We start from the raw sequence: 24,003 nt of genomic DNA, 5'->3' as shown, positions 1-24,003 counted from the left end.
AAACAGAGGAGATTATTACCATCACTGCTAGCAATTCTCAATAGAAACATATGCAAGATAACTGGGATATTTCAATTTAACTGCATCGTTTGCAAAGATTACAGTCCATTGGGCCACAAGATTTAAATATTAACGTAAAGACAAAGAAGATCTTGATACTAGTCTTGAATACGTGCTTGAATTTAGTCCATTGCGCCAACAAAATGTTCCTGCAACTACGAATGATAAAAATGTATTTGGGGAAGGTACACCAACGCCATCACGTTACAGGATACCTCCAAGAGCATTAATTCTCAATTCAGAAGAAGCAAAAACGTTTGCTTTACTAAAACATTACGGATTAGGTCAATACGTGCCTATATTTCTTGAACAATATATATATACATATATATGTATGTATGTATGTATTTTAGTTTGAGATTGATTTGTTTATGACTTAAAACTAATGAAGATTTAATTGAAATTGATTTAATTGAAATATGAAGCTGACAGAAAAGCTATATTAAAAGTGATAAACAGATCATAAAAATATCAGCGACACAAAAAGAATTTATTACCTTTTCTTAATTATGTCTAATTCTAATTATTTATTATTATTTTATTTGTTATAAAAGCTAAAGCTGATTTAATGTATAAATTTAAAATTATTAATTAAGTATTATTTCTTATACTAACTTAGTACAGTTAAGAACACATATGATACATTTCAATTTTTGCTTACAAAGATACATTCACATACATTTACATACGAAATGGCTGTAAAATTGTTGTATTCTCAATGTGTGATAATACTTTATTAATAAGTACACATTTTGTTTGCTTTAGGATCATGCGGAATTGAACGCACATTTAGACAATCGTTCAATTCACTATCCTTCATTTGATCCAACTGATTTATTTTTGCCATTGTCTCCGCGATATTGTTTTGATCCTATTTAATAAATTAGAGAATAATTATATGCAACTTTAACTTAATCATACTGAATTTAGAAACATAAATATGTGTATACTGATAAATATGAGCTGCTACCTTTATCAGATTTAGCTTTTGATAGTTTCTCCTTTAGCGTCAAATGTTTTTGTCTTTGATCTTTTTCTTCCGGTAGCTATTTTTAAATAGAAAAGTTTATAAGCGAAGCATAAACAATGAAAGATAAAATATATCTTAGAAAGAAAATGTAGAAGAAGATATCACTTTTGCCTTGGCATAAGAATTCATCTTTTGAATTTTAAAGTACGTAGAAATTGTTCTTTCCTTTGATACAGTAAAATTTGGGTATCTTGATGCATTATCTGTGATAAAATTATTTTCCACATAATGTACAAATGAATTTTGCATAGCATTTAAACATTGAATACCTATGAAATTTATTTTATAATTCAAGCAATTACAATCTTTAGGTATATTTGTAAAGGTATATTATTATCTTAGTACCACTTTGATCTTCTTTCACATGCTTGTTGTTTAATTTTGCTCTCACATTTTCATGAAATTGTACATTACGAATTTGATGAATTTTAGTTAATTGCGTTCTTAATGCTGTAGCAGTATTCACATCTTTTGTCAATCCATCTACATATTTATCGGAAAATTCTAATTGTGAGATAATATTACTCTTTTCCTTCAGATACGTACTTAATCCTCTGTCCTTTGATGATGCATTACTTGATTTTATACTTAAAGGTTTCTGTTTATAATGGAGAATAGATTTTATTTCTGTGTAACTCACCGTACTATCAAATGGAGTATCTTTGGATATCTGTAGCCGTTTACCACAAACTCCAGGTAATTTCATTAGCATATCAGATAAAAAGTGTGTAATTGTAGATTCTTTTTCTCTATTTGGAATAATTTCTAATGGACTACTTGCTAGACACATTTGAGGATATGTAAAAGCTTTAGATTTGGAAATTGAAAATTTAATTTCATAAAATAAAATTCCATCTTTATTCTTTGGTAAATAATATCCATACTAAAACGTTATACATATTTATATACAAAAATTATATTTGAAGGGAAATTGCAAGACGAATAAACATAGATATTGTCGTTTATACCATATTTTTCCAGTGTCTACGTAATTGGTCATAATCTTTGAAAGCACATTTTGCTGGAAGTTCTTTAGATACAGATAATACTTTGCCTTTTTTTGTACTACAAAAATTAGAAAATTTTATTTTAAACCAAATATACATATATATTCCATATATATTCCACTAAATGAAATAAATTAGTTACCTTGGTAACACATGTACAAATGGAAGATTATAACGAGATAAATCAACGTATCCTTTAGGGTCTGCTAAAAAATGTGATAATATAGATGGTGAAAGATAGTCTTCAAGTTTTATATATGGAATTTTAAGTATTTCTGCATGAAGTTGCAAACACATTTTCCTTTCTAGAAACTTTTTAATGTTAACATATTTCATATGATTTTAATATCAGTTATACAAAGAACAAAATTAGATTTTCCATTACCCCCTATAAGTATATCTAATTTTAATGCTCTAGTTCCTTCTATAAAGTTATAAAAATGTTTTCCTTGAACAAAATAATCATCAACTTTATTCCACAAAGGAGCTATCTTAGTTTGTATCGTATACCTAAGACAACTTTTATAAACTTCTGTAGTAACTGATCTTAATCCTCGATACTGACAGAAATAAAAACCAGTTTATCATTGAAATAATATATTTAGAGTCAATAAAGATTTGTATCGTGAATATACCACTAGTTTAAAATTTCTCAAAATTTTGTCCAATCTACCAGTTTCAGAAAATTGTTTATGCGTTATAACAAATATATATCTTTCTGTACCCATTACTGGCGAAGCAATAACGTCAGATATTAAATGAATAAGTAATCTAAAATTTTATTGTTAGTAAAATATAAAGATCATTAAGATCATTATGATAGTATTATGGAATAGAAAGTTTTTGAAAGGGCAGAATTTGCCCTTGACTTACCGGCATTTCATTGTTTGCCAATAAAAATGTGATTTTGCCGATGGATCATGAACTTCAAGAAAATCAGTTTCGCAAATTGCACAACATAGGTTACTCATTTCCGGAAATAAAGCGTACAGAACCGACTGTTCTTTTTTTTTATTCATAAGATTACAAGCATCCATTATATATAATTGCTTGCTATTCTTAATTATTTTATGTTCTTGTAGATCCAATTTATACTAACAATTTTTCAAAAACGTATTTTCGAATGAATAGCCAACATTTAAAATTCTAAAAGTTGTAGTAATATTTTAAATATGATTTTTATGAAGAAGCTTTATTCTCAATTATGTTAAAATTAAACTTGTATGTGAGACATCTAAACTTTTCATATTTAAAAGAAATTTAAAATCTTGTTAAGTAAAAAGACGACTCTTTTTCTATTACCAACATATTATCTTATTTAGCGGTTACTGAGGAGTTTATATTATATATATTGGTACGGATCACTGAACCGCTTTGTTCAATAAAGTGCGCGAAAAATTCAAGATAACTACATATTAAGATGTAAGCATAGCTTTTTTAATAGAGACTTGCTTGAAATTCTCCCTTAGAAAACAAAATATTTTTTAATAACCTTGCATGACTGAATGAAAACCTTTTAATTTATTGTGACTTTTAACGACGAAACTTAAAGTTTTCCAATAGCGTATTTCCTGTACTTTGAATTCTTATTCACTCCTTGCTATAGTACTGGCATCGAATTTTTGACCAATATATAGATGTATTTGGCATTTCAGATATGTGAACGTGATTTCAAATTTCGATTTTAAATTACTTTATTTTGAATTATATTGATATCGCTAAATATAAGGCCAGATTCATATGTAACACAACGGTTCAGTAATGTTCAATTATGTTGTATGTTCGTAACTTCAAGCCATTTGAAGTAAACGCCGCGTAATTCAAATTTCAACACTATGCATAGCGTATTCTATAACGAATAAATTAATTACTATGTACTTACATAAATAGTTTTAAGGCGGGGAATCTACTGGTTTAAAAGTTATGACTATGTAAAACTGAGCATACTTTGGCTAATTTACGACCATTTTTACACATTACTTTGACGTCATATTGCTTCTATCCATCATTCAGTTGGTCCGTACAGATGACCAATGTACTGAAATTTGTGGGAAATTACATAGTTTATACAAGTTCGCAAGTATTTACTAACATAACAGCCGGTCTCATGATACTGCTCTCATCTACTGAACTATAAACTATTTACTGAATTATAAATAGAAATCGATATAGCGAACAAATAAGTTGTAAAACACCTTGAAAATGCTCAGTTTTACAATCATAAACTTCTAACTAACAAGTTCCTTGCATTAAAACTTCGAAGTTTTATTAATATAAAAATTAGAATTGTCTTTTAATTGGCATTATTTAACGAATAGAAAACAGGATAACTAAGTATAATAAAAGAAAATGTAAGCTATGATGTTTAATTAAGTAACACTTAAAATACGAAAGAAAGTAAAAAATATACAGAAAAAATGTATTTGATTAGTTTAATATTATGTTTCTATTTACTAATTACTGTAGAAATAGTACTAAAAGTAAAATATTTTATCATTTCCTGATATATACATTTAATTTGACGGTACATACTAGCACACATTTTAATGTGTGTACGTCATTTTTAAAAAATTATAAAGCATATACATATAAGAGATAGGAATCAACTAATTTATATATGTACATAATTATATATATATATATGTGTGTGTGTGTGTGTGTTCATGTATTAAGCAAAAGTTACACGAACTACAGCTTTAATTTCTTTCCGACAAATTATACATCGATCGAAATTTGGTGAACAGTAATGGCAAGTTGCCAGATGTCCACAAGGTAGAAATGTAATAGTCGCTTCTCGTTCCGTGCAAACTTTACACAACCGAGTATCCTTCAACTTTTGATTTTTTCGCTCCAGAGCAGCTAAAATAATAAACAGTATACTGTTTAAATATAATATATAATAAAATTTATTATACGTATACGAATTTCATACAAATTAAAGAATGTATGATCTATCTGTGTTTTTATTTTTATTACTTACCAATTTCCTCAACGAGAGTCATCTCGTTTGTTTCTATTTTCTTATCGGATCCCTCATGATCCTCAACGGTACTTTCTATTGGTTTCTTAACTCCTTTTAGTCTCAAACGGCTACGTTCATATGCCGTCGGGTTTCGTACAGATATTGAAAATCGATGGTCATTAAAATCAAATGACTCTTGATGTTGTTGCTCTTGATAAGGCCAAGATCTATTTCTATTATTTCGTTTTGTCCGTAGAAATTTATCAGGATCTACTCCGATTGGTACATTATTACAATGTTCATTGCGAACAAATTTGCACTCTGGAGAATACATCTGATGAATTTGCATGGGAGTATGACCCTCTGACCAGTGACTTATCACCAATTGACATTCAAAACAACGGACTATATCCGTTTCTCCCGTATAGTACAGTCCTGCAGCTGCAAGACTGACAGGGTCAATGAAAGATACAGGCCAGTTTAGAAAACTCGCACGTCTTGCTGCTTCAAAACGAAAATCATCATAATTTTCTTGAATGCCACGCGACGTGGATGGAACCGGCGGAATTGGATGATCCGGCGGCATTTGTATTGGGAATGTTGGTGGCATTGACGACGTCGACGGCATCGGTGATGTTAAATCATCCACCCTGGCTGAAGATGCAGAGGATGTTAAATCAACCACAATTACTTGACATTCGGCTAAATCATCCGCCGAATTTGAATCAACCGACGAAGTTGAACCAACCGACGAAGTTGGATCAACCGATGGGTTGGAATCATCTGACAATGTCGAAGGAGTAGGCAGTGATTCTTCATGTTCCGAAGATTCTGAATTTTGTTCCCTCAAATATCGCGATTTCATTATAGGAATCATTTTATCCAAATAGTTACTCGAAGAGTATTGAAACCTAAAAAAAAAGAAAAAGAAAAAAAAGAAATTAAAATATCTAGTAATTGTAACAAGCCGATATTATCGAAGTAATCTCAGTTCCGTGTGTTTTAGCGCAAAAGTTAAACATTGTCTTTGAAGAATTACAGCGATTTTATTTGATATTTGAAGCGTTTAAAGGATTTTTTTCTATACAATCTACATAAATTCTTTCGCTACGATATTTTGACTTACAAATGGTAAAACGTTTTTAGTTAACTTATTTTCGAGAAATATTATACGTGTACAGTTGATCAAACAAAAATATATTACAGACAAAACTTACGAATATGAGATGTTCACGTACCGCTACAACAGCTCACCAACTCTTCAAATGGAATCTTGACAAAGATGTAATATCCTGTTCTTGTATATTTTCAGTTCAACAATATCGTATTTTTAAATTTACTAATACTGCACTATCGTACGAACGAACCATACAAACTCTATTAGACTATTAGACTATTAGACTATTAGACCGCTATTAGACTAATACTGAACCTTGCTGCTATTTCCTACAAATCTTATCCCTACCATCCCACTATAAGGTACTGTGCAGAGTGCGTAAGTTGTCGACCAATCAAACGTCATTGATGCTCCGCCCCTTACGTATCGTACTGTACTGTACTGTATTATCATTGGTTGAATAAGCCAGGGCCGCTAGATACAGCGAGAGAATGTATCTCTTACTTACTTTCGGAAACGATGCCGCTTTTCAATGAATTCTTATTTGCTCCGTTTTTACTTGGCAATATTAATACGTTGTTTAAAAGTAGTTAAAAAGTAAAAACTGCTATGGAATTTCCATATCGTTATGTTTCAGATTTCTCATTTTCGTCAACATTTAATCGATACATTGCTTCATCGTTCTGGTGTCCACGGTCCTATTTCAAGGATCGAAAACAACACTTTAACTAATTGTATACCTGGGTATACGTGACTACAAAGTTTAGTGGAAGGATAATTACCGTCGTAAACAGTATTGTCTAAAATCTCAAGTAATTATTCCGTGTTTAATTTTAATAAATAACACTAGAGTATACACGGCCTCGGTATTAATCACCGCGGATTATAATAAAATTATTTTTACAAATAAGTACGCAATTTGTTTAATATGTGAAACATCTCACACAGGATTTCTGCAGGAAAATTCAACCGTTTGTAACAATTTATAAATTTATTTTGAGATAAAGTTCTCTCGCCATGCGAATAATAAGACGCTGTAGCATTATGTTGTATTATATTTTATCTATCATATCATATTATATATATATATCGCAATCATATATCGTCTTTGTCACTTTTCGCAAATATCCCTTACGTTTGGCAACAATATACAATATCGACGAAGTAAAACCATTAAAATCGACGATGCCTATGTTTTGTTACACACAATCCTGAAATTCCTAAAATGACTGATCATTCTCATTATTGAATGTCTCTAGCAGGTGTTTATATTCGTGTTCAATGTAGCGGCGTATCTACGGTATCCCTTTGCTCTCTTTTCGCTTGTTTCTTCTTCAATTTTCTTTATTTTTCTCTAGCATTTTGCATTTTGTGCGTGTTAGGCACCAAAGTTTCTTAGGGCCACAAGTGAACGTTCTAAATTTTCCATTTTTGTTCTATCTTGCTGTACGTTTCTATTTACTAAGAAAACAGCAAGTAGAATTTCAAAAGGAAAATCTTTCTATTTATAACGGTATTATAATAACGGGTGCGTTTCTTATTGCCTTTATCTCTCTTGAGAAAATTCACCTATTATTCTAAACATTCTATGTTTGTATGGAACCTTCAATAGACTAAATGACTTTTTCTTCAATACAATCGAGTGAAAAAATATGTTTTCTAAAGGCGACGAATGAGCTGGTAATTTTATTTTCCTGCCTGTTCTGTCCGTATGTCTTGATGGAAACCTCTTTATGACTAACATGCGGCGAGCCTCTATTGTCTACTACATAGAGAAATTTCAAGACCTCTAACAAAATATTTTCATCAATTTCGAAGCGATACGAAACTTTTATACTTTTGTACTTTGAAAAAATATATATTATTATTATACTTTGAAAAGTAAAATATTCCCTATAACTCCTATTACTATTTATTAAAATTGGTTTCCTTCACAGGACTTTTCAGATCTGTGTATAGAACTATGACTACGATTACGAAACAAGTTCTTCTGCTCTTTTCTTCTCCTATCAAAATGTAACTTCCCTAATCAGAATAATAAATATATATCCATTAGAAATAGATAAGGATACATCGAATATCGTTCTCTCTCTCTCTTTTATTTTCACTGTCTCTTATTAGAATTCTGTAATCCATACCAGGGTCGGTGTGACCGTATGTCATAAATTATCCACGAAAATCCTCACGTTTTTGTTCCTTCAGATACAACAAATATTACAACATAATTGTAAAAGAAGTCGTTGCAATGAAAATACAATTGTTGAAAAATTGTAGTCTACTAGAATCAAAGCGTTTTGTCAAAAGAGCTCTTGACACTGGATACAAAAAACTTCGCTTAAAGGGAGAAAACGCAATCAGCTTTATTAATAATTAATGAGCTCCTCTAACCCGTATGTTATTGCTTTTTGGATTCCTCTAATATTTTGCTCTAATAATTAGTTTTTGGCTACTTTTGCTTGTCCTTGCTGTCAAATACTCTAGTAACCTGTAATATAGTATATAGTAATTATATATCTTCATACCTACTATTATACCTTGAGCCTTATATTTTATTAAATTGCCTTTATCTTTGATTACCATAATGTTCTGTTTTCAATATGATACTGACCTGCACCTTTTTGTTGCATATATTTTCCATCATTGTTTTACTATGCTATTCTTTGTATATACTCTAATCTTTCTTTACCGAAACTCTATTCTTCCTCTTATAAATCCTTTTCTCTCGGATATTTTTTTATTAATCTCACCTCGTTGCATTTTCCTGATTTTCTCCTCGTATTTCTCTGTCCTTTGCCCCGCATTTACTCTTATCTTTTCTCTCCTTAGCTCCTCGAATACAATGTAACGCAACGTCGATTTACATATTTAGACGCAAACATTAGTTAAGATGCGATGCATCTGTTTATCTACGATCTCGAACCGTCGGCTGCACATCGGTCAACTTCGGCAAATTTCGCCGCTTCGCGAGATAATCGATTATCTCGATAGTTTAGACCACTACGTGTTCAAAAATCTAAAATTCAGCAATGGAATAGGAAGCACGCAATGGTACACGACCCGTTGACGGTCGATCCGTTTTGTTTTTAATCACGTTGACCAGTCAAATCTTTCTATTGAAACGAATTCTTCGTTTCATTTCGTTTTCAATCACGCAAACTAGTCAAATCGTTCCTTTCAAACCAATCCTTTTCTCCAATGCTCCGCATATTTATCATTGTCATACCTGTCTTTTTCGTTGTATTTAATCGTTTCTCCACAAACTAATCGATGGAACCGATGAAAATGGGCAGCCTTTTTACGAAATTGTTTCTGGAAGTTGTTTCTTTGCATATTGTTCATAAGAAATGGACCTCAGCTGTTAACGGTCATTAATATATTTCGGCACCGCAGCCGTTGATGTTAGGAGCCGGAGAGTCAAAAGTCAAGAGTCCTTAATAGAGAGTTATAGTACACACTATTGCGTTAAGTTCACGTTGAATAATCATCGTTTTTTGTTTAATCCAGTGTAATAAATCCATCCATCAATACATTATCATACAGGATAGAAATCATTGGAAGTTCTGATTTCTAATATTTTTGAATAAAGAAATTTCTTCCGCATGGTCACAGTGCTCTACAGTTTCGTTTTTCAATACAGAGCTTCAATTCGTGTTTCCGCCGCAGGAAACATTCTTCTCCGAATTCGTTTGCGGTCATAAGTCTATTTTCATTGCAAAATGAAAACTTGTGAAATTATAAAAATGTCTTCTTCCAGAGATGCGTATCCGTTTGTTGTGTATCACCGCGTATCATCGTCGTGCATCATTGTTGCGAATCACCGCTGCATACATGCGCATCATTACTTTGATGTGACGACGAAAAAAAAAAAAAAAAAAAAAAAAATCTGCAAATGGAGCGTTCGGATCCGTTGCGTGTCTGTGTATCGTGTCGGAATTGCACATCAACTTGGATGGGCAAAAGCATCGTTGCGTACATATCAAAATGTGGTCCAAAGATACAGAACGAACTGATCGGTCATGTGTTTATTTTATGTTGTCACAAAAGCTCGTGAAGATATAGAAGGGCGATGTAACAATGTGGTAGAGAAACAAAACAAGTTTGTTACGACAGTTCGCGGAGAGACGCGGTCGGGAGGAAAACGGGTCAGCGAGAAGCGTAAATTCCCGCTACGATTCGTATAATCGACGCCGCGAAATAATCCGTCCACTTGTTTCGATTAAGATAATAGGGGTGGTTCAATGAATTTAACACTGTGTTAACAGTGTGTTAACTGTGTTAACAGTTATTTTTAACAATAAATTAAATAATAATAGAAGCGTCACAAATTGTTTCGTGATAGATATAGTTAATGATTTACAGAAATTCGACTCGACTTTTGATATTTTTCCATATTCGTTAGACTAGCGATTTTATTCGTCAGGGCTCGCGATGTATGCAGTATGAATTTTCAAATGAGACTAACTGCCCTTGGATAAATTCCTTGTCCTCTCGGGGAGACGACCACCACCGCGCTCGGATCACACCACTGCTATATATATATATGTCGGAGATGAAAGGACAACGGGGCCACCCGTTGGAATTACTTGGAAAAACCTCAATAGCATTCACGAAATAACCCAAACACAGCCATTCGAAACTTGAGACAATGAGCTTGGACTCGAGGCGACGACCGGTCGCCGAATGTAGCCACGGCCACGGGATGAACGTTCCACCTAACAGAGATACGAAGTTACATAGCTTTCCTTTAAAGAATTGGCTGTACCGGCACTTGACAATAAAACATTCCAGCGGCCACACACAGACCCCATTCTTTGGGTAAGATGGTCGCCAGATGCCGACGCATCATTCGCAGTTTATGTTCAGATAGCCTGAGGAACCGTTACAAATCTTAGGATCTGGTTAACTAAAGTCCTTTAGATTGGCAAACAGTCTTTATTATATCAGCCCGTATATCTGTCACCTATTGCGGCAAGATACGGAAGATCTGCTTTCCTCACGTACGACGTTTCCCGCTAGGAACCCTCTCTCGAGAGCGGCTAGCATCCTTTTCTAACCGCCAACATGGAGATTAACCAATTAACAGCAACGTCTATTTCCCTCACCCTCCGAGCGGAGGCTTTCTTTGACGAATCCGATGACCTCGTGCCCTTAGGCACATCCCACCATAGTTTTCCTCTGCAGCGTCGTTGCGACGGAAAGTCATTCTTTTTCTTACAGTCGCATTAGTTAGATACCTAGTATGTTTGTACGATCAGTGAATAATCTACGTCTTAGTAGAGAGTTAATCAAGCGATCCTTGTATCACGAGGAGTAAGTCGAGTTCGACTTGGACTTTGAAGTAAAGTAGATCAGTTATCCCGTGGGCCGTGGATTCGCTATATCGACCCCACGATCGTTGTCATTATCGTTCGAGTATCGAGACCGGTAGTTTATCTTGCATTTGTGACAATAAAAGATATCATCGATTGTACACCGACGATGAGCGACCCTGGCGCAGATTCTTTACACGCCCCAAACCCAAGTGTTAACCCTAACCCGACATATATATATAGCGCAATCATATATTGTCTTTGGAACTTATATATATACATATGTCGGAGATGAGAGGACAACGGGACCCCCTGTTGGAATCACTCGGAAAAACACGAATGTTTTAGCAATTACGAAACAACCTAAACACAGTTATTCGAAATTTGAGACAAAGAGCTTGGGCTAGAGGAGACGGCCGGTCGCCGATCGTAGCCACGGACATGGGATGAACGTTCCACCTAGCAGAGACGAGGAATTGCATAGCTCGCCTTTAATGAATCGGCCGTACCGATACTTGACAATAAACACCCTAACGGCCCCGTAGTTAGCCACATAAGGGTGGTCGCCAGAGGTTGATGCATCATAAACAGTATGTTCAGGTAGTCTGAGGAGCCGCTGTAAATCTTAGGATTAAGTTAACTAATATCCCTCAGATTAGCAGGCGGCCTTTGTTCTATCAGCCCGTATACCTGTCGCCCCTTATACTCGATTGTATTGAAGAAAAAGTCATTTAGGCTATTGAAGGTTCCATACAAACATAGAATGTTTAGAATAATAGGTGAATTTTCTCAGGAGAGATAAAGGCAATAAGAAACGCACCCGTTATTATAATACCGTTATAAATAGAAAGATTTTTCTTTTGAAATTCTACTTGCTGTTTTCTTAGTAAATAGAAACGTACAGCAAGATAGAACAAAAATGGAAAATTTAGAACGTTCACTTGTGGCCCTAAGAAACTTTGGTGCCTAACACGCACAAAATGCAAAATGCTAGAGAAAAATAAAGAAAATTAAAGAAGAAACAAGCGAAAAGAGAGCAAAGGGATACCGTAGATACGCCGCTACATTGAACACGAATATAAACACCTGCTAGAGACATTCAATAATGAGAATGATCAGTCATTTTAGGAATTTCAGGATTGCGTGTAACAAAACATAGGCATCGTCGATTTTAATGGTTTTACTTCGTCGATATTGTATATTGTTGCCAAACGTAAGGGATATTTGCGAAAAGTGACAAAGACGATATATGATTGCGATATATATATATAATATGATATGATAGATAAAATATAATACAACATAATGCTACAGCGTCTTATTATTCGCATGGCGAGAGAACTTTATCTCAAAATAAATTTATAAATTGTTACAAACGGTTGAATTTTCCTGCAGAAATCCTGTGTGAGATGTTTCACATATTAAACAAATTGCGTACTTATTTGTAAAAATAATTTTATTATAATCCGCGGTGATTAATACCGAGGCCGTGTATACTCTAGTGTTATTTATTAAAATTAAACACGGAATAATTACTTGAGATTTTAGACAATACTGTTTACGACGGTAATTATCCTTCCACTAAACTTTGTAGTCACGTATACCCAGGTATACAATTAGTTAAAGTGTTGTTTTCGATCCTTGAAATAGGACCGTGGACACCAGAACGATGAAGCAATGTATCGATTAAATGTTGACGAAAATGAGAAATCTGAAACATAACGATATGGAAATTCCATAGCAGTTTTTACTTTTTAACTACTTTTAAACAACGTATTAATATTGCCAAGTAAAAACGGAGCAAATAAGAATTCATTGAAAAGCGGCATCGTTTCCGAAAGTAAGTAAGAGATACATTCTCTCGCTGTATCTAGCGGCCCTGGCTTATTCAACCAATGATAATACAGTACAGTACAGTACGATACGTAAGGGGCGGAGCATCAATGACGTTTGATTGGTCGACAACTTACGCACTCTGCACAGTACCTTATAGTGGGATGGTAGGGATAAGATTTGTAGGAAATAGCAGCAAGGTTCAGTATTAGTCTAATAGCGGTCTAATAGTCTAATAGTCTAATAGTCTAATAGAGTTTGTATGGTTCGTTCGTACGATAGTGCAGTATTAGTAAATTTAAAAATACGATATTGTTGAACTGAAAATATACAAGAACAGGATATTACATCTTTGTCAAGATTCCATTTGAAGAGTTGGTGAGCTGTTGTAGCGGTACGTGAACATCTCATATTCGTAAGTTTTGTCTGTAATATATTTTTGTTTGATCAACTGTACACGTATAATATTTCTCGAAAATAAGTTAACTAAAAACGTTTTACCATTTGTAAGTCAAAATATCGTAGCGAAAGAATTTATGTAGATTGTATAGAAAAAAATCCTTTAAACGCTTCAAATATCAAATAAAATCGCTGTAATTCTTCAAAGACAATGTTTAACTTTTGCGCTAAAACACACGGAACTGAGATTACTTCGATAATATCGGCTTGTTACAATTACTAGATATTTTAATTTCTTTTTTTTCTTTTTCTTTTTTTTTAGGTTTCAATACTCTTCGAGTAACTATTTGGATAAAATGATTCCTATAATGAAATCGCGATATTTGAGGGAACAAAATTCAGAATCTTCGGAACATGAAGAATCACTGCCTACTCCTTCGACATTGTCAGATGATTCCAACCCATCGGTTGATCCAACTTCGTCGGTTGGTTCAACTTCGTCGGTTGATTCAAATTCGGCGGATGATTTAGCCGAATGTCAAGTAATTGTGGTTGATTTAACATCCTCTGCATCTTCAGCCAGGGTGGATGATTTAACATCACCGATGCCGTCGACGTCGTCAATGCCACCAACATTCCCAATACAAATGCCGCCGGATCATCCAATTCCGCCGGTTCCATCCACGTCGCGTGGCATTCAAGAAAATTATGATGATTTTCGTTTTGAAGCAGCAAGACGTGCGAGTTTTCTAAACTGGCCTGTATCTTTCATTGACCCTGTCAGTCTTGCAGCTGCAGGACTGTACTATACGGGAGAAACGGATATAGTCCGTTGTTTTGAATGTCAATTGGTGATAAGTCACTGGTCAGAGGGTCATACTCCCATGCAAATTCATCAGATGTATTCTCCAGAGTGCAAATTTGTTCGCAATGAACATTGTAATAATGTACCAATCGGAGTAGATCCTGATAAATTTCTACGGACAAAACGAAATAATAGAAATAGATCTTGGCCTTATCAAGAGCAACAACATCAAGAGTCATTTGATTTTAATGACCATCGATTTTCAATATCTGTACGAAACCCGACGGCATATGAACGTAGCCGTTTGAGACTAAAAGGAGTTAAGAAACCAATAGAAAGTACCGTTGAGGATCATGAGGGATCCGATAAGAAAATAGAAACAAACGAGATGACTCTCGTTGAGGAAATTGGTAAGTAATAAAAATAAAAACACAGATAGATCATACATTCTTTAATTTGTATGAAATTCGTATACGTATAATAAATTTTATTATATATTATATTTAAACAGTATACTGTTTATTATTTTAGCTGCTCTGGAGCGAAAAAATCAAAAGTTGAAGGATACTCGGTTGTGTAAAGTTTGCACGGAACGAGAAGCGACTATTACATTTCTACCTTGTGGACATCTGGCAACTTGCCATTACTGTTCACCAAATTTCGATCGATGTATAATTTGTCGGAAAGAAATTAAAGCTGTAGTTCGTGTAACTTTTGCTTAATACATGAACACACACACACACACACATATATATATATATAATTATGTACATATATAAATTAGTTGATTCCTATCTCTTATATGTATATGCTTTATAATTTTTTAAAAATGACGTACACACATTAAAATGTGTGCTAGTATGTACCGTCAAATTAAATGTATATATCAGGAAATGATAAAATATTTTACTTTTAGTACTATTTCTACAGTAATTAGTAAATAGAAACATAATATTAAACTAATCAAATACATTTTTTCTGTATATTTTTTACTTTCTTTCGTATTTTAAGTGTTACTTAATTAAACATCATAGCTTACATTTTCTTTTATTATACTTAGTTATCCTGTTTTCTATTCGTTAAATAATGCCAATTAAAAGACAATTCTAATTTTTATATTAATAAAACTTCGAAGTTTTAATGCAAGGAACTTGTTAGTTAGAAGTTTATGATTGTAAAACTGAGCATTTTCAAGGTGTTTTACAACTTATTTGTTCGCTATATCGATTTCTATTTATAATTCAGTAAATAGTTTATAGTTCAGTAGATGAGAGCAGTATCATGAGACCGGCTGTTATGTTAGTAAATACTTGCGAACTTGTATAAACTATGTAATTTCCCACAAATTTCAGTACATTGGTCATCTGTACGGACCAACTGAATGATGGATAGAAGCAATATGACGTCAAAGTAATGTGTAAAAATGGTCGTAAATTAGCCAAAGTATGCTCAGTTTTACATAGTCATAACTTTTAAACCAGTAGATTCCCCGCCTTAAAACTATTTATGTAAGTACATAGTAATTAATTTATTCGTTATAGAATACGCTATGCATAGTGTTGAAATTTGAATTACGCGGCGTTTACTTCAAATGGCTTGAAGTTACGAACATACAACATAATTGAACATTACTGAACCGTTGTGTTACATATGAATCTGGCCTTATATTTAGCGATATCAATATAATTCAAAATAAAGTAATTTAAAATCGAAATTTGAAATCACGTTCACATATCTGAAATGCCAAATACATCTATATATTGGTCAAAAATTCGATGCCAGTACTATAGCAAGGAGTGAATAAGAATTCAAAGTACAGGAAATACGCTATTGGAAAACTTTAAGTTTCGTCGTTAAAAGTCACAATAAATTAAAAGGTTTTCATTCAGTCATGCAAGGTTATTAAAAAATATTTTGTTTTCTAAGGGAGAATTTCAAGCAAGTCTCTATTAAAAAAGCTATGCTTACATCTTAATATGTAGTTATCTTGAATTTTTCGCGCACTTTATTGAACAAAGCGGTTCAGTGATCCGTACCAATATATATAATATAAACTCCTCAGTAACCGCTAAATAAGATAATATGTTGGTAATAGAAAAAGAGTCGTCTTTTTACTTAACAAGATTTTAAATTTCTTTTAAATATGAAAAGTTTAGATGTCTCACATACAAGTTTAATTTTAACATAATTGAGAATAAAGCTTCTTCATAAAAATCATATTTAAAATATTACTACAACTTTTAGAATTTTAAATGTTGGCTATTCATTCGAAAATACGTTTTTGAAAAATTGTTAGTATAAATTGGATCTACAAGAACATAAAATAATTAAGAATAGCAAGCAATTATATATAATGGATGCTTGTAATCTTATGAATAAAAAAAAAGAACAGTCGGTTCTGTACGCTTTATTTCCGGAAATGAGTAACCTATGTTGTGCAATTTGCGAAACTGATTTTCTTGAAGTTCATGATCCATCGGCAAAATCACATTTTTATTGGCAAACAATGAAATGCCGGTAAGTCAAGGGCAAATTCTGCCCTTTCAAAAACTTTCTATTCCATAATACTATCATAATGATCTTAATGATCTTTATATTTTACTAACAATAAAATTTTAGATTACTTATTCATTTAATATCTGACGTTATTGCTTCGCCAGTAATGGGTACAGAAAGATATATATTTGTTATAACGCATAAACAATTTTCTGAAACTGGTAGATTGGACAAAATTTTGAGAAATTTTAAACTAGTGGTATATTCACGATACAAATCTTTATTGACTCTAAATATATTATTTCAATGATAAACTGGTTTTTATTTCTGTCAGTATCGAGGATTAAGATCAGTTACTACAGAAGTTTATAAAAGTTGTCTTAGGTATACGATACAAACTAAGATAGCTCCTTTGTGGAATAAAGTTGATGATTATTTTGTTCAAGGAAAACATTTTTATAACTTTATAGAAGGAACTAGAGCATTAAAATTAGATATACTTATAGGGGGTAATGGAAAATCTAATTTTGTTCTTTGTATAACTGATATTAAAATCATATGAAATATGTTAACATTAAAAAGTTTCTAGAAAGGAAAATGTGTTTGCAACTTCATGCAGAAATACTTAAAATTCCATATATAAAACTTGAAGACTATCTTTCACCATCTATATTATCACATTTTTTAGCAGACCCTAAAGGATACGTTGATTTATCTCGTTATAATCTTCCATTTGTACATGTGTTACCAAGGTAACTAATTTATTTCATTTAGTGGAATATATATGGAATATATATGTATATTTGGTTTAAAATAAAATTTTCTAATTTTTGTAGTACAAAAAAAGGCAAAGTATTATCTGTATCTAAAGAACTTCCAGCAAAATGTGCTTTCAAAGATTATGACCAATTACGTAGACACTGGAAAAATATGGTATAAACGACAATATCTATGTTTATTCGTCTTGCAATTTCCCTTCAAATATAATTTTTGTATATAAATATGTATAACGTTTTAGTATGGATATTATTTACCAAAGAATAAAGATGGAATTTTATTTTATGAAATTAAATTTTCAATTTCCAAATCTAAAGCTTTTACATATCCTCAAATGTGTCTAGCAAGTAGTCCATTAGAAATTATTCCAAATAGAGAAAAAGAATCTACAATTACACACTTTTTATCTGATATGCTAATGAAATTACCTGGAGTTTGTGGTAAACGGCTACAGATATCCAAAGATACTCCATTTGATAGTACGGTGAGTTACACAGAAATAAAATCTATTCTCCATTATAAACAGAAACCTTTAAGTATAAAATCAAGTAATGCATCATCAAAGGACAGAGGATTAAGTACGTATCTGAAGGAAAAGAGTAATATTATCTCACAATTAGAATTTTCCGATAAATATGTAGATGGATTGACAAAAGATGTGAATACTGCTACAGCATTAAGAACGCAATTAACTAAAATTCATCAAATTCGTAATGTACAATTTCATGAAAATGTGAGAGCAAAATTAAACAACAAGCATGTGAAAGAAGATCAAAGTGGTACTAAGATAATAATATACCTTTACAAATATACCTAAAGATTGTAATTGCTTGAATTATAAAATAAATTTCATAGGAATTCAATGTTTAAATGCTATGCAAAATTCATTTGTACATTATGCGGAAAATAATTTTATCACAGATAATGCATCAAGATACCCAAATTTTACTGTATCAAAGGAAAGAACAATTTCTACGTACTTTAAAATTCAAAAGATGAATTCTTATGCCAAGGCAAAAGTGATATCTTCTTCTACATTTTCTTTCTAAGATATATTTTATCTTTCATTGTTTATGCTTCGCTTATAAACTTTTCTATTTAAAAATAGCTACCGGAAGAAAAAGATCAAAGACAAAAACATTTGACGCTAAAGGAGAAACTATCAAAAGCTAAATCTGATAAAGGTAGCAGCTCATATTTATCAGTATACACATATTTATGTTTCTAAATTCAGTATGATTAAGTTAAAGTTGCATATAATTATTCTCTAATTTATTAAATAGGATCAAAACAATATCGCGGAGACAATGGCAAAAATAAATCAGTTGGATCAAATGAAGGATAGTGAATTGAACGATTGTCTAAATGTGCGTTCAATTCCGCATGATCCTAAAGCAAACAAAATGTGTACTTATTAATAAAGTATTATCACACATTGAGAATACAACAATTTTACAGCCATTTCGTATGTAAATGTATGTGAATGTATCTTTGTAAGCAAAAATTGAAATGTATCATATGTGTTCTTAACTGTACTAAGTTAGTATAAGAAATAATACTTAATTAATAATTTTAAATTTATACATTAAATCAGCTTTAGCTTTTATAACAAATAAAATAATAATAAATAATTAGAATTAGACATAATTAAGAAAAGGTAATAAATTCTTTTTGTGTCGCTGATATTTTTATGATCTGTTTATCACTTTTAATATAGCTTTTCTGTCAGCTTCATATTTCAATTAAATCAATTTCAATTAAATCTTCATTAGTTTTAAGTCATAAACAAATCAATCTCAAACTAAAATACATACATACATACATATATATGTATATATATATTGTTCAAGAAATATAGGCACGTATTGACCTAATCCGTAATGTTTTAGTAAAGCAAACGTTTTTGCTTCTTCTGAATTGAGAATTAATGCTCTTGGAGGTATCCTGTAACGTGATGGCGTTGGTGTACCTTCCCCAAATACATTTTTATCATTCGTAGTTGCAGGAACATTTTGTTGGCGCAATGGACTAAATTCAAGCACGTATTCAAGACTAGTATCAAGATCTTCTTTGTCTTTACGTTAATATTTAAATCTTGTGGCCCAATGGACTGTAATCTTTGCAAACGATGCAGTTAAATTGAAATATCCCAGTTATCTTGCATATGTTTCTATTGAGAATTGCTAGCAGTGATGGTAATGATCTCCTCTGTTTCTTGGATCTTAGCTTTCGCATTCTCTATCTTGTCAGAAGCTTCAACTTCAAGAGTAATAGTTTTCCCTGTTAAGGTCTCAACGAAGATCTGCATGTTGCTAGATCTGGGGGACTGTAGGAAAAGATAAAAAGATTATATTAATGTATGATATGGTGAAAAAATGTGCAGTGGTAGTAAATCCAAAAATAAACATTTTTTAAGCAATAGCTATAAATTTTTAAAATTTTTAATTTATAAAAACATCATTATAATCAGCTGAAATTTTGTTAAAAAGAAATGATGGCGTCACAGAGTATCGGTTACTTGAAAACTTATCCAATACATTTTTACATAAATATGGAAGAAACAGCTGTTATATTTAGATTCCTTGAAATAATTTATAGAACAGGGTAGATATCTGCAACACAAGTCAATTTAAATTTGTTTGATAAGCAAATATGGGTAATTCACAGTAAAGAATGTCAAATAATGTACAACATTAACAGAGAAAGTTATTATATAGAAATATTATATTATTGTTGCATAGAAAATCATTGAAAAATGTTCAGAGTAATCCTTTTATATCAATTTATAATAAACCTTTGAATTTTCCCATATACGACTCTTTCAATCGCAAGTGGTTTCCTTGGATGTTATCGTTTTTCAGATGCTGTTTTAAGCTGTTATTACATTGGTTTTGCTTTTGATATTTAATTGATTCATACAGATTAATTAGTTTTGTATGCTGTGTATTTCACCACCTTGCACAGCCATTTACGACACATTGGATACGCAGATAAAAAAGAACGCGACGGACGGGGGAAAACAGAAGAGAATCGCAAGCAGTTGTACCAAACCTGGATGTAGGAACTAGCGATGATATCAACATGACATTTATCTCAGCAGAAACCAGTTTGGATTTCCAGCTCAGATTCTCTGGTGCCTAAGACGCATAAAATGCAAAATGCTGGAGAAAAATAAAGAAAATTAAAGAAGAAACAAGCGAAATGAGAGCAAAGGGATACCGTAGATACGCCGCTACATTGAACACGAATATAAACACTAGACATTCAATAATGAGAATGATCACTCATTTTAGCAATTTCAAGATTGTTAGTAACAAAACATAGGCATAAAATCGTCGATTTTAATGGTTTTACTTTGTCGATACTTTTTTTCGCATTTGTCAAACGAGAACGTTTCTTTCAATATTTTTCAAGATTTAATTGCTTTTCAAGCTAAGTGTATTGCTTGAAGTAATAGCTTCAATCTTCGTTTTTACTATCATCTAGTGCATACGCAATTAACAATTTTAGTGCCAAACTAAATATATGGTATATTGTTGGCAAACGTTAGGAACATTTGCGAAAAGTGACAAGTGATGTGATATGATAGATAAAATGTAATATAACATAATGCTACGGCGTCTTATTATTCGCATCGCGAGAGAACTTTGCGCGCAAGTAAATCTGATAAAGACAGCAGCTCATCTTTATCCAGTATATACATATTTATGTTTCTAAAATCTGTGTGATTAAGTTAAAATTATAAGTGACGACCATCCATACAAGTGACGACCATCCGTCGAATGTGAAGTAAAATCAGAATAAAACAAGTGCTTCTAAACTTAATAGTGAACAATCAGACTCTTCTAATCTCCAATCCGAATCATAGCCGCTCGACTAGTTATCTCAAATTGAATTAACTAGCTCGAAAATGGCCCAAACATCGGGAACTAGCTCACTCGAACAAAGCTATAACCGCTTTATTCTCCCTCCTCCGTGGCAAAAGGGCAAACTGTCCCACGTTCCAAACAATACAAACGACAACAAAAAACCTTGAACCTTTCTCATCTCTGGAAGTTATAGAATTAATCCGTCGTCTAAACTCCAGGAAAGCATCGGGACATGATCAGATAAGTAACAAAGCTATCAAGGAGCTTCTCATAAAAGGGATTGCTGTCATTACCTCTATTTTTAATGCAATTCGTCGCCTTGAATACTATCCTAATCTTGAAAAATATCATTAATTACTCTTATCCCTAAACTTGGAAAACCTCACAATCTGTTTACCAAAAGGCATCACTGCTTTCCCCACGCCGTAGCAAGATTCTTTAAACGAAGTCTACTCTTTATTCTTCTTCCCATTCGCGACCAGACGCGCGCAACCGCGAAGTTAAGACACGACTCTGCGACTACAAAGCATATGGAACACATACATATATATATACGTGCTACGATCGCGTGCGAAATAGCCGTGCGCGACCGAACGTCGACGATAGAACATCAGGAATCCTTACTGAAGATTTTTTATTTATTTATTTACTTATTTAATGTATAGCACTATTAACTTATAATAATAATAATAATAATATATACGTATAATATTGTATGCAATATATAACGGTATATAGAATGAAACTGTAGAAACGTTACCTACCCTCGGATTTCTATGATTTTGCAGATATGTTGCAGAAATATTTTGAACAACTTTTACCTATTTGCTATACTGTATATAAAGAGTGAACTTGTTTAATTTTCAATATATTGGTAAGAAACTACCGGCTCGATTATACTGTATTTCTGCTTATAGTTGTTCATCTGCGACAGCGGCGTATGCGTCGGTCTGGTTGCCAGTCGTCGGTCACTTACCTTTTATGCATTAACAATTATTTAATTAATTAATATTTGAACCCAATACATTGATGATATTCACTTTTAATTGAGTTATAAGTTACCAGTTATAACAGACTCTTGCAGCCTCGCATGTGTACGTTGTGCACGAAGCCTCTAACCCGCCCGACCCTCGTTTCCAAAGAGAAAATAAGTGACCGGCAATCGGTAACCAAACTAACGCATACGCTGTCACAGTTGCACAACTGCAGATGCAGAATTCACTGTATTGCTATCGGTAGTTTTTCGCGAATATCCCAGAAAATAAGCGAATTCACTTCTTATATAGGAAAAGGTTATTTGAAATATCGATTTCTACAACATATTCGAAAATATCGAAATCGAAGAGTAGTTAACGTTTCTACAGTTCCACATACCAAATCGTATTCTCTTCAACGCTATTCAATTTTTATGCGAAAGATTTTTCCATAAAGTAAATCATTTTGTAATGATGTTTGAAATGATAAAGTTAGATGCTTCATTCTATTTAGCGTAGATTATCATATATTCAAAGGAATAGCTTTCTGTTTGTTCATTAATATGGCATTACTTAGTTTTTATCTAACTGGGAAATGTAAACATTTTCTAATGTAATTTCAATATGAGAGCCAATGGAACTTTAAGATCATATTCCGAAAGAACGATTCATTTGCGACCCATGGTTCCTTGCAGATATTACGCGATTCATTAGATATCCATTACACGATGCAGTACAAAAAGTTTGGCTTTGAAATTCTATTATACGGTATCTTTCATTAATAAATCTCCATCGATCTGAAGGTGTAGGATCATCTACCAAAGTCATGAGATATAATTCCTGAATACCGTGAACAACCAATAGCCTATAACCAAATTGCACAACATTTAATAATGTTTCTTTAATGCAATATAATTGTAATATCTTCTTACTCTTTTCCTTTCCTATACTCTGTTGCTTTTGACGACATATCTTTCGTTTGTCAATTTATAACCTTAAACGAAGATAATTAAAATTAAGAATTATAATGATTTATAATGAATTATACAAAAACATGGCACGAAAATCAACGTAATCACACCGTACATGTACATGTATTTATAATAACGACAACGGTAAAAATTCAGGACGTCGAAAAACTGGGAATGCCATTGGGTTTCACTTTTGGAGGAAGAAATTTCCACAATGTGTCACTGGGTCAAGATCAAGAACCCATAGCGGAAGAAGCCATAGAACTTTCGGCGATCCAAGGCCACTGGGTAACTTTGCGAAATGTTCATTTGGTGAGGAAATTGTTGCCTACATTAGAAAAAAAGATGGAACAATGCTCGGAGAATCCACATGATGATTATCGATTGTTCATTA

At 32.5% G+C, this 24,003-nt stretch overlaps 2 protein-coding genes across 2 annotated transcripts; one reads left to right on the top strand and one right to left on the bottom strand.

Annotated features, from left to right (window-relative positions):
• Positions 1-2,052: 2,052 nt before the first annotated feature.
• LOC139996459 (uncharacterized protein C18orf63-like) lies at positions 2,053-3,221 on the bottom strand. Its single transcript, XM_072020831.2, has 5 exons — positions 2,971-3,221; positions 2,733-2,868; positions 2,483-2,657; positions 2,240-2,402; positions 2,053-2,155 (listed from the first exon to the last, which is right to left on the bottom strand). Exons 1-5 carry the CDS (start codon positions 3,132-3,134, stop codon positions 2,053-2,055), a joined length of 741 nt encoding a protein of 246 aa, XP_071876932.1. The 5' UTR covers positions 3,135-3,221.
• Positions 3,222-16,774: 13,553 nt separating this feature from the next.
• Positions 16,775-18,596, top strand: LOC139996470 (uncharacterized protein C18orf63-like). Its single transcript, XM_072020844.1, has 5 exons — positions 16,775-17,039; positions 17,142-17,277; positions 17,353-17,527; positions 17,608-17,770; positions 17,855-18,596. The coding sequence occupies exons 1-5, from the start codon at positions 16,876-16,878 to the stop codon at positions 17,955-17,957; spliced, it is 741 nt and encodes a 246-aa protein (XP_071876945.1). The 5' UTR covers positions 16,775-16,875; the 3' UTR covers positions 17,958-18,596.
• The last annotated feature ends 5,407 nt before the right edge of the window (positions 18,597-24,003 follow it).

The sequence above is a fragment of the Bombus fervidus genome, chromosome 18 (assembly GCF_041682495.2).
Source record: "Bombus fervidus isolate BK054 chromosome 18, iyBomFerv1, whole genome shotgun sequence".
In the NCBI taxonomy this organism is placed as follows: Eukaryota; Metazoa; Arthropoda; class Insecta; order Hymenoptera; family Apidae; genus Bombus; species Bombus fervidus.
This window is presented reverse-complemented; position numbering and strand designations above follow the sequence as displayed.

Coding starts and splice junctions, on each gene's coding strand:
- LOC139996459 (XM_072020831.2), bottom strand. CDS start 3,134: ATGGATGCTTGTAATCTTATGAATAAAAAAAAAGAACAGTCGGTTCTG. Junction 2,658..2,732: donor TGAGAAATTTTAAACTAGTG/GTATATTCACGA, acceptor TATTTCTGTCAG/TATCGAGGATTAAGATCAGT. Junction 2,156..2,239: donor TTTGTACATGTGTTACCAAG/GTAACTAATTTA, acceptor TAATTTTTGTAG/TACAAAAAAAGGCAAAGTAT.
- LOC139996470 (XM_072020844.1), top strand. CDS start 16,876: ATGGATGCTTGTAATCTTATGAATAAAAAAAAAGAACAGTCGGTTCTG. Junction 17,278..17,352: donor TGAGAAATTTTAAACTAGTG/GTATATTCACGA, acceptor TATTTCTGTCAG/TATCGAGGATTAAGATCAGT. Junction 17,528..17,607: donor ATTAGATATACTTATAGGGG/GTAATGGAAAAT, acceptor AAAAGTTTCTAG/AAAGGAAAATGTGTTTGCAA.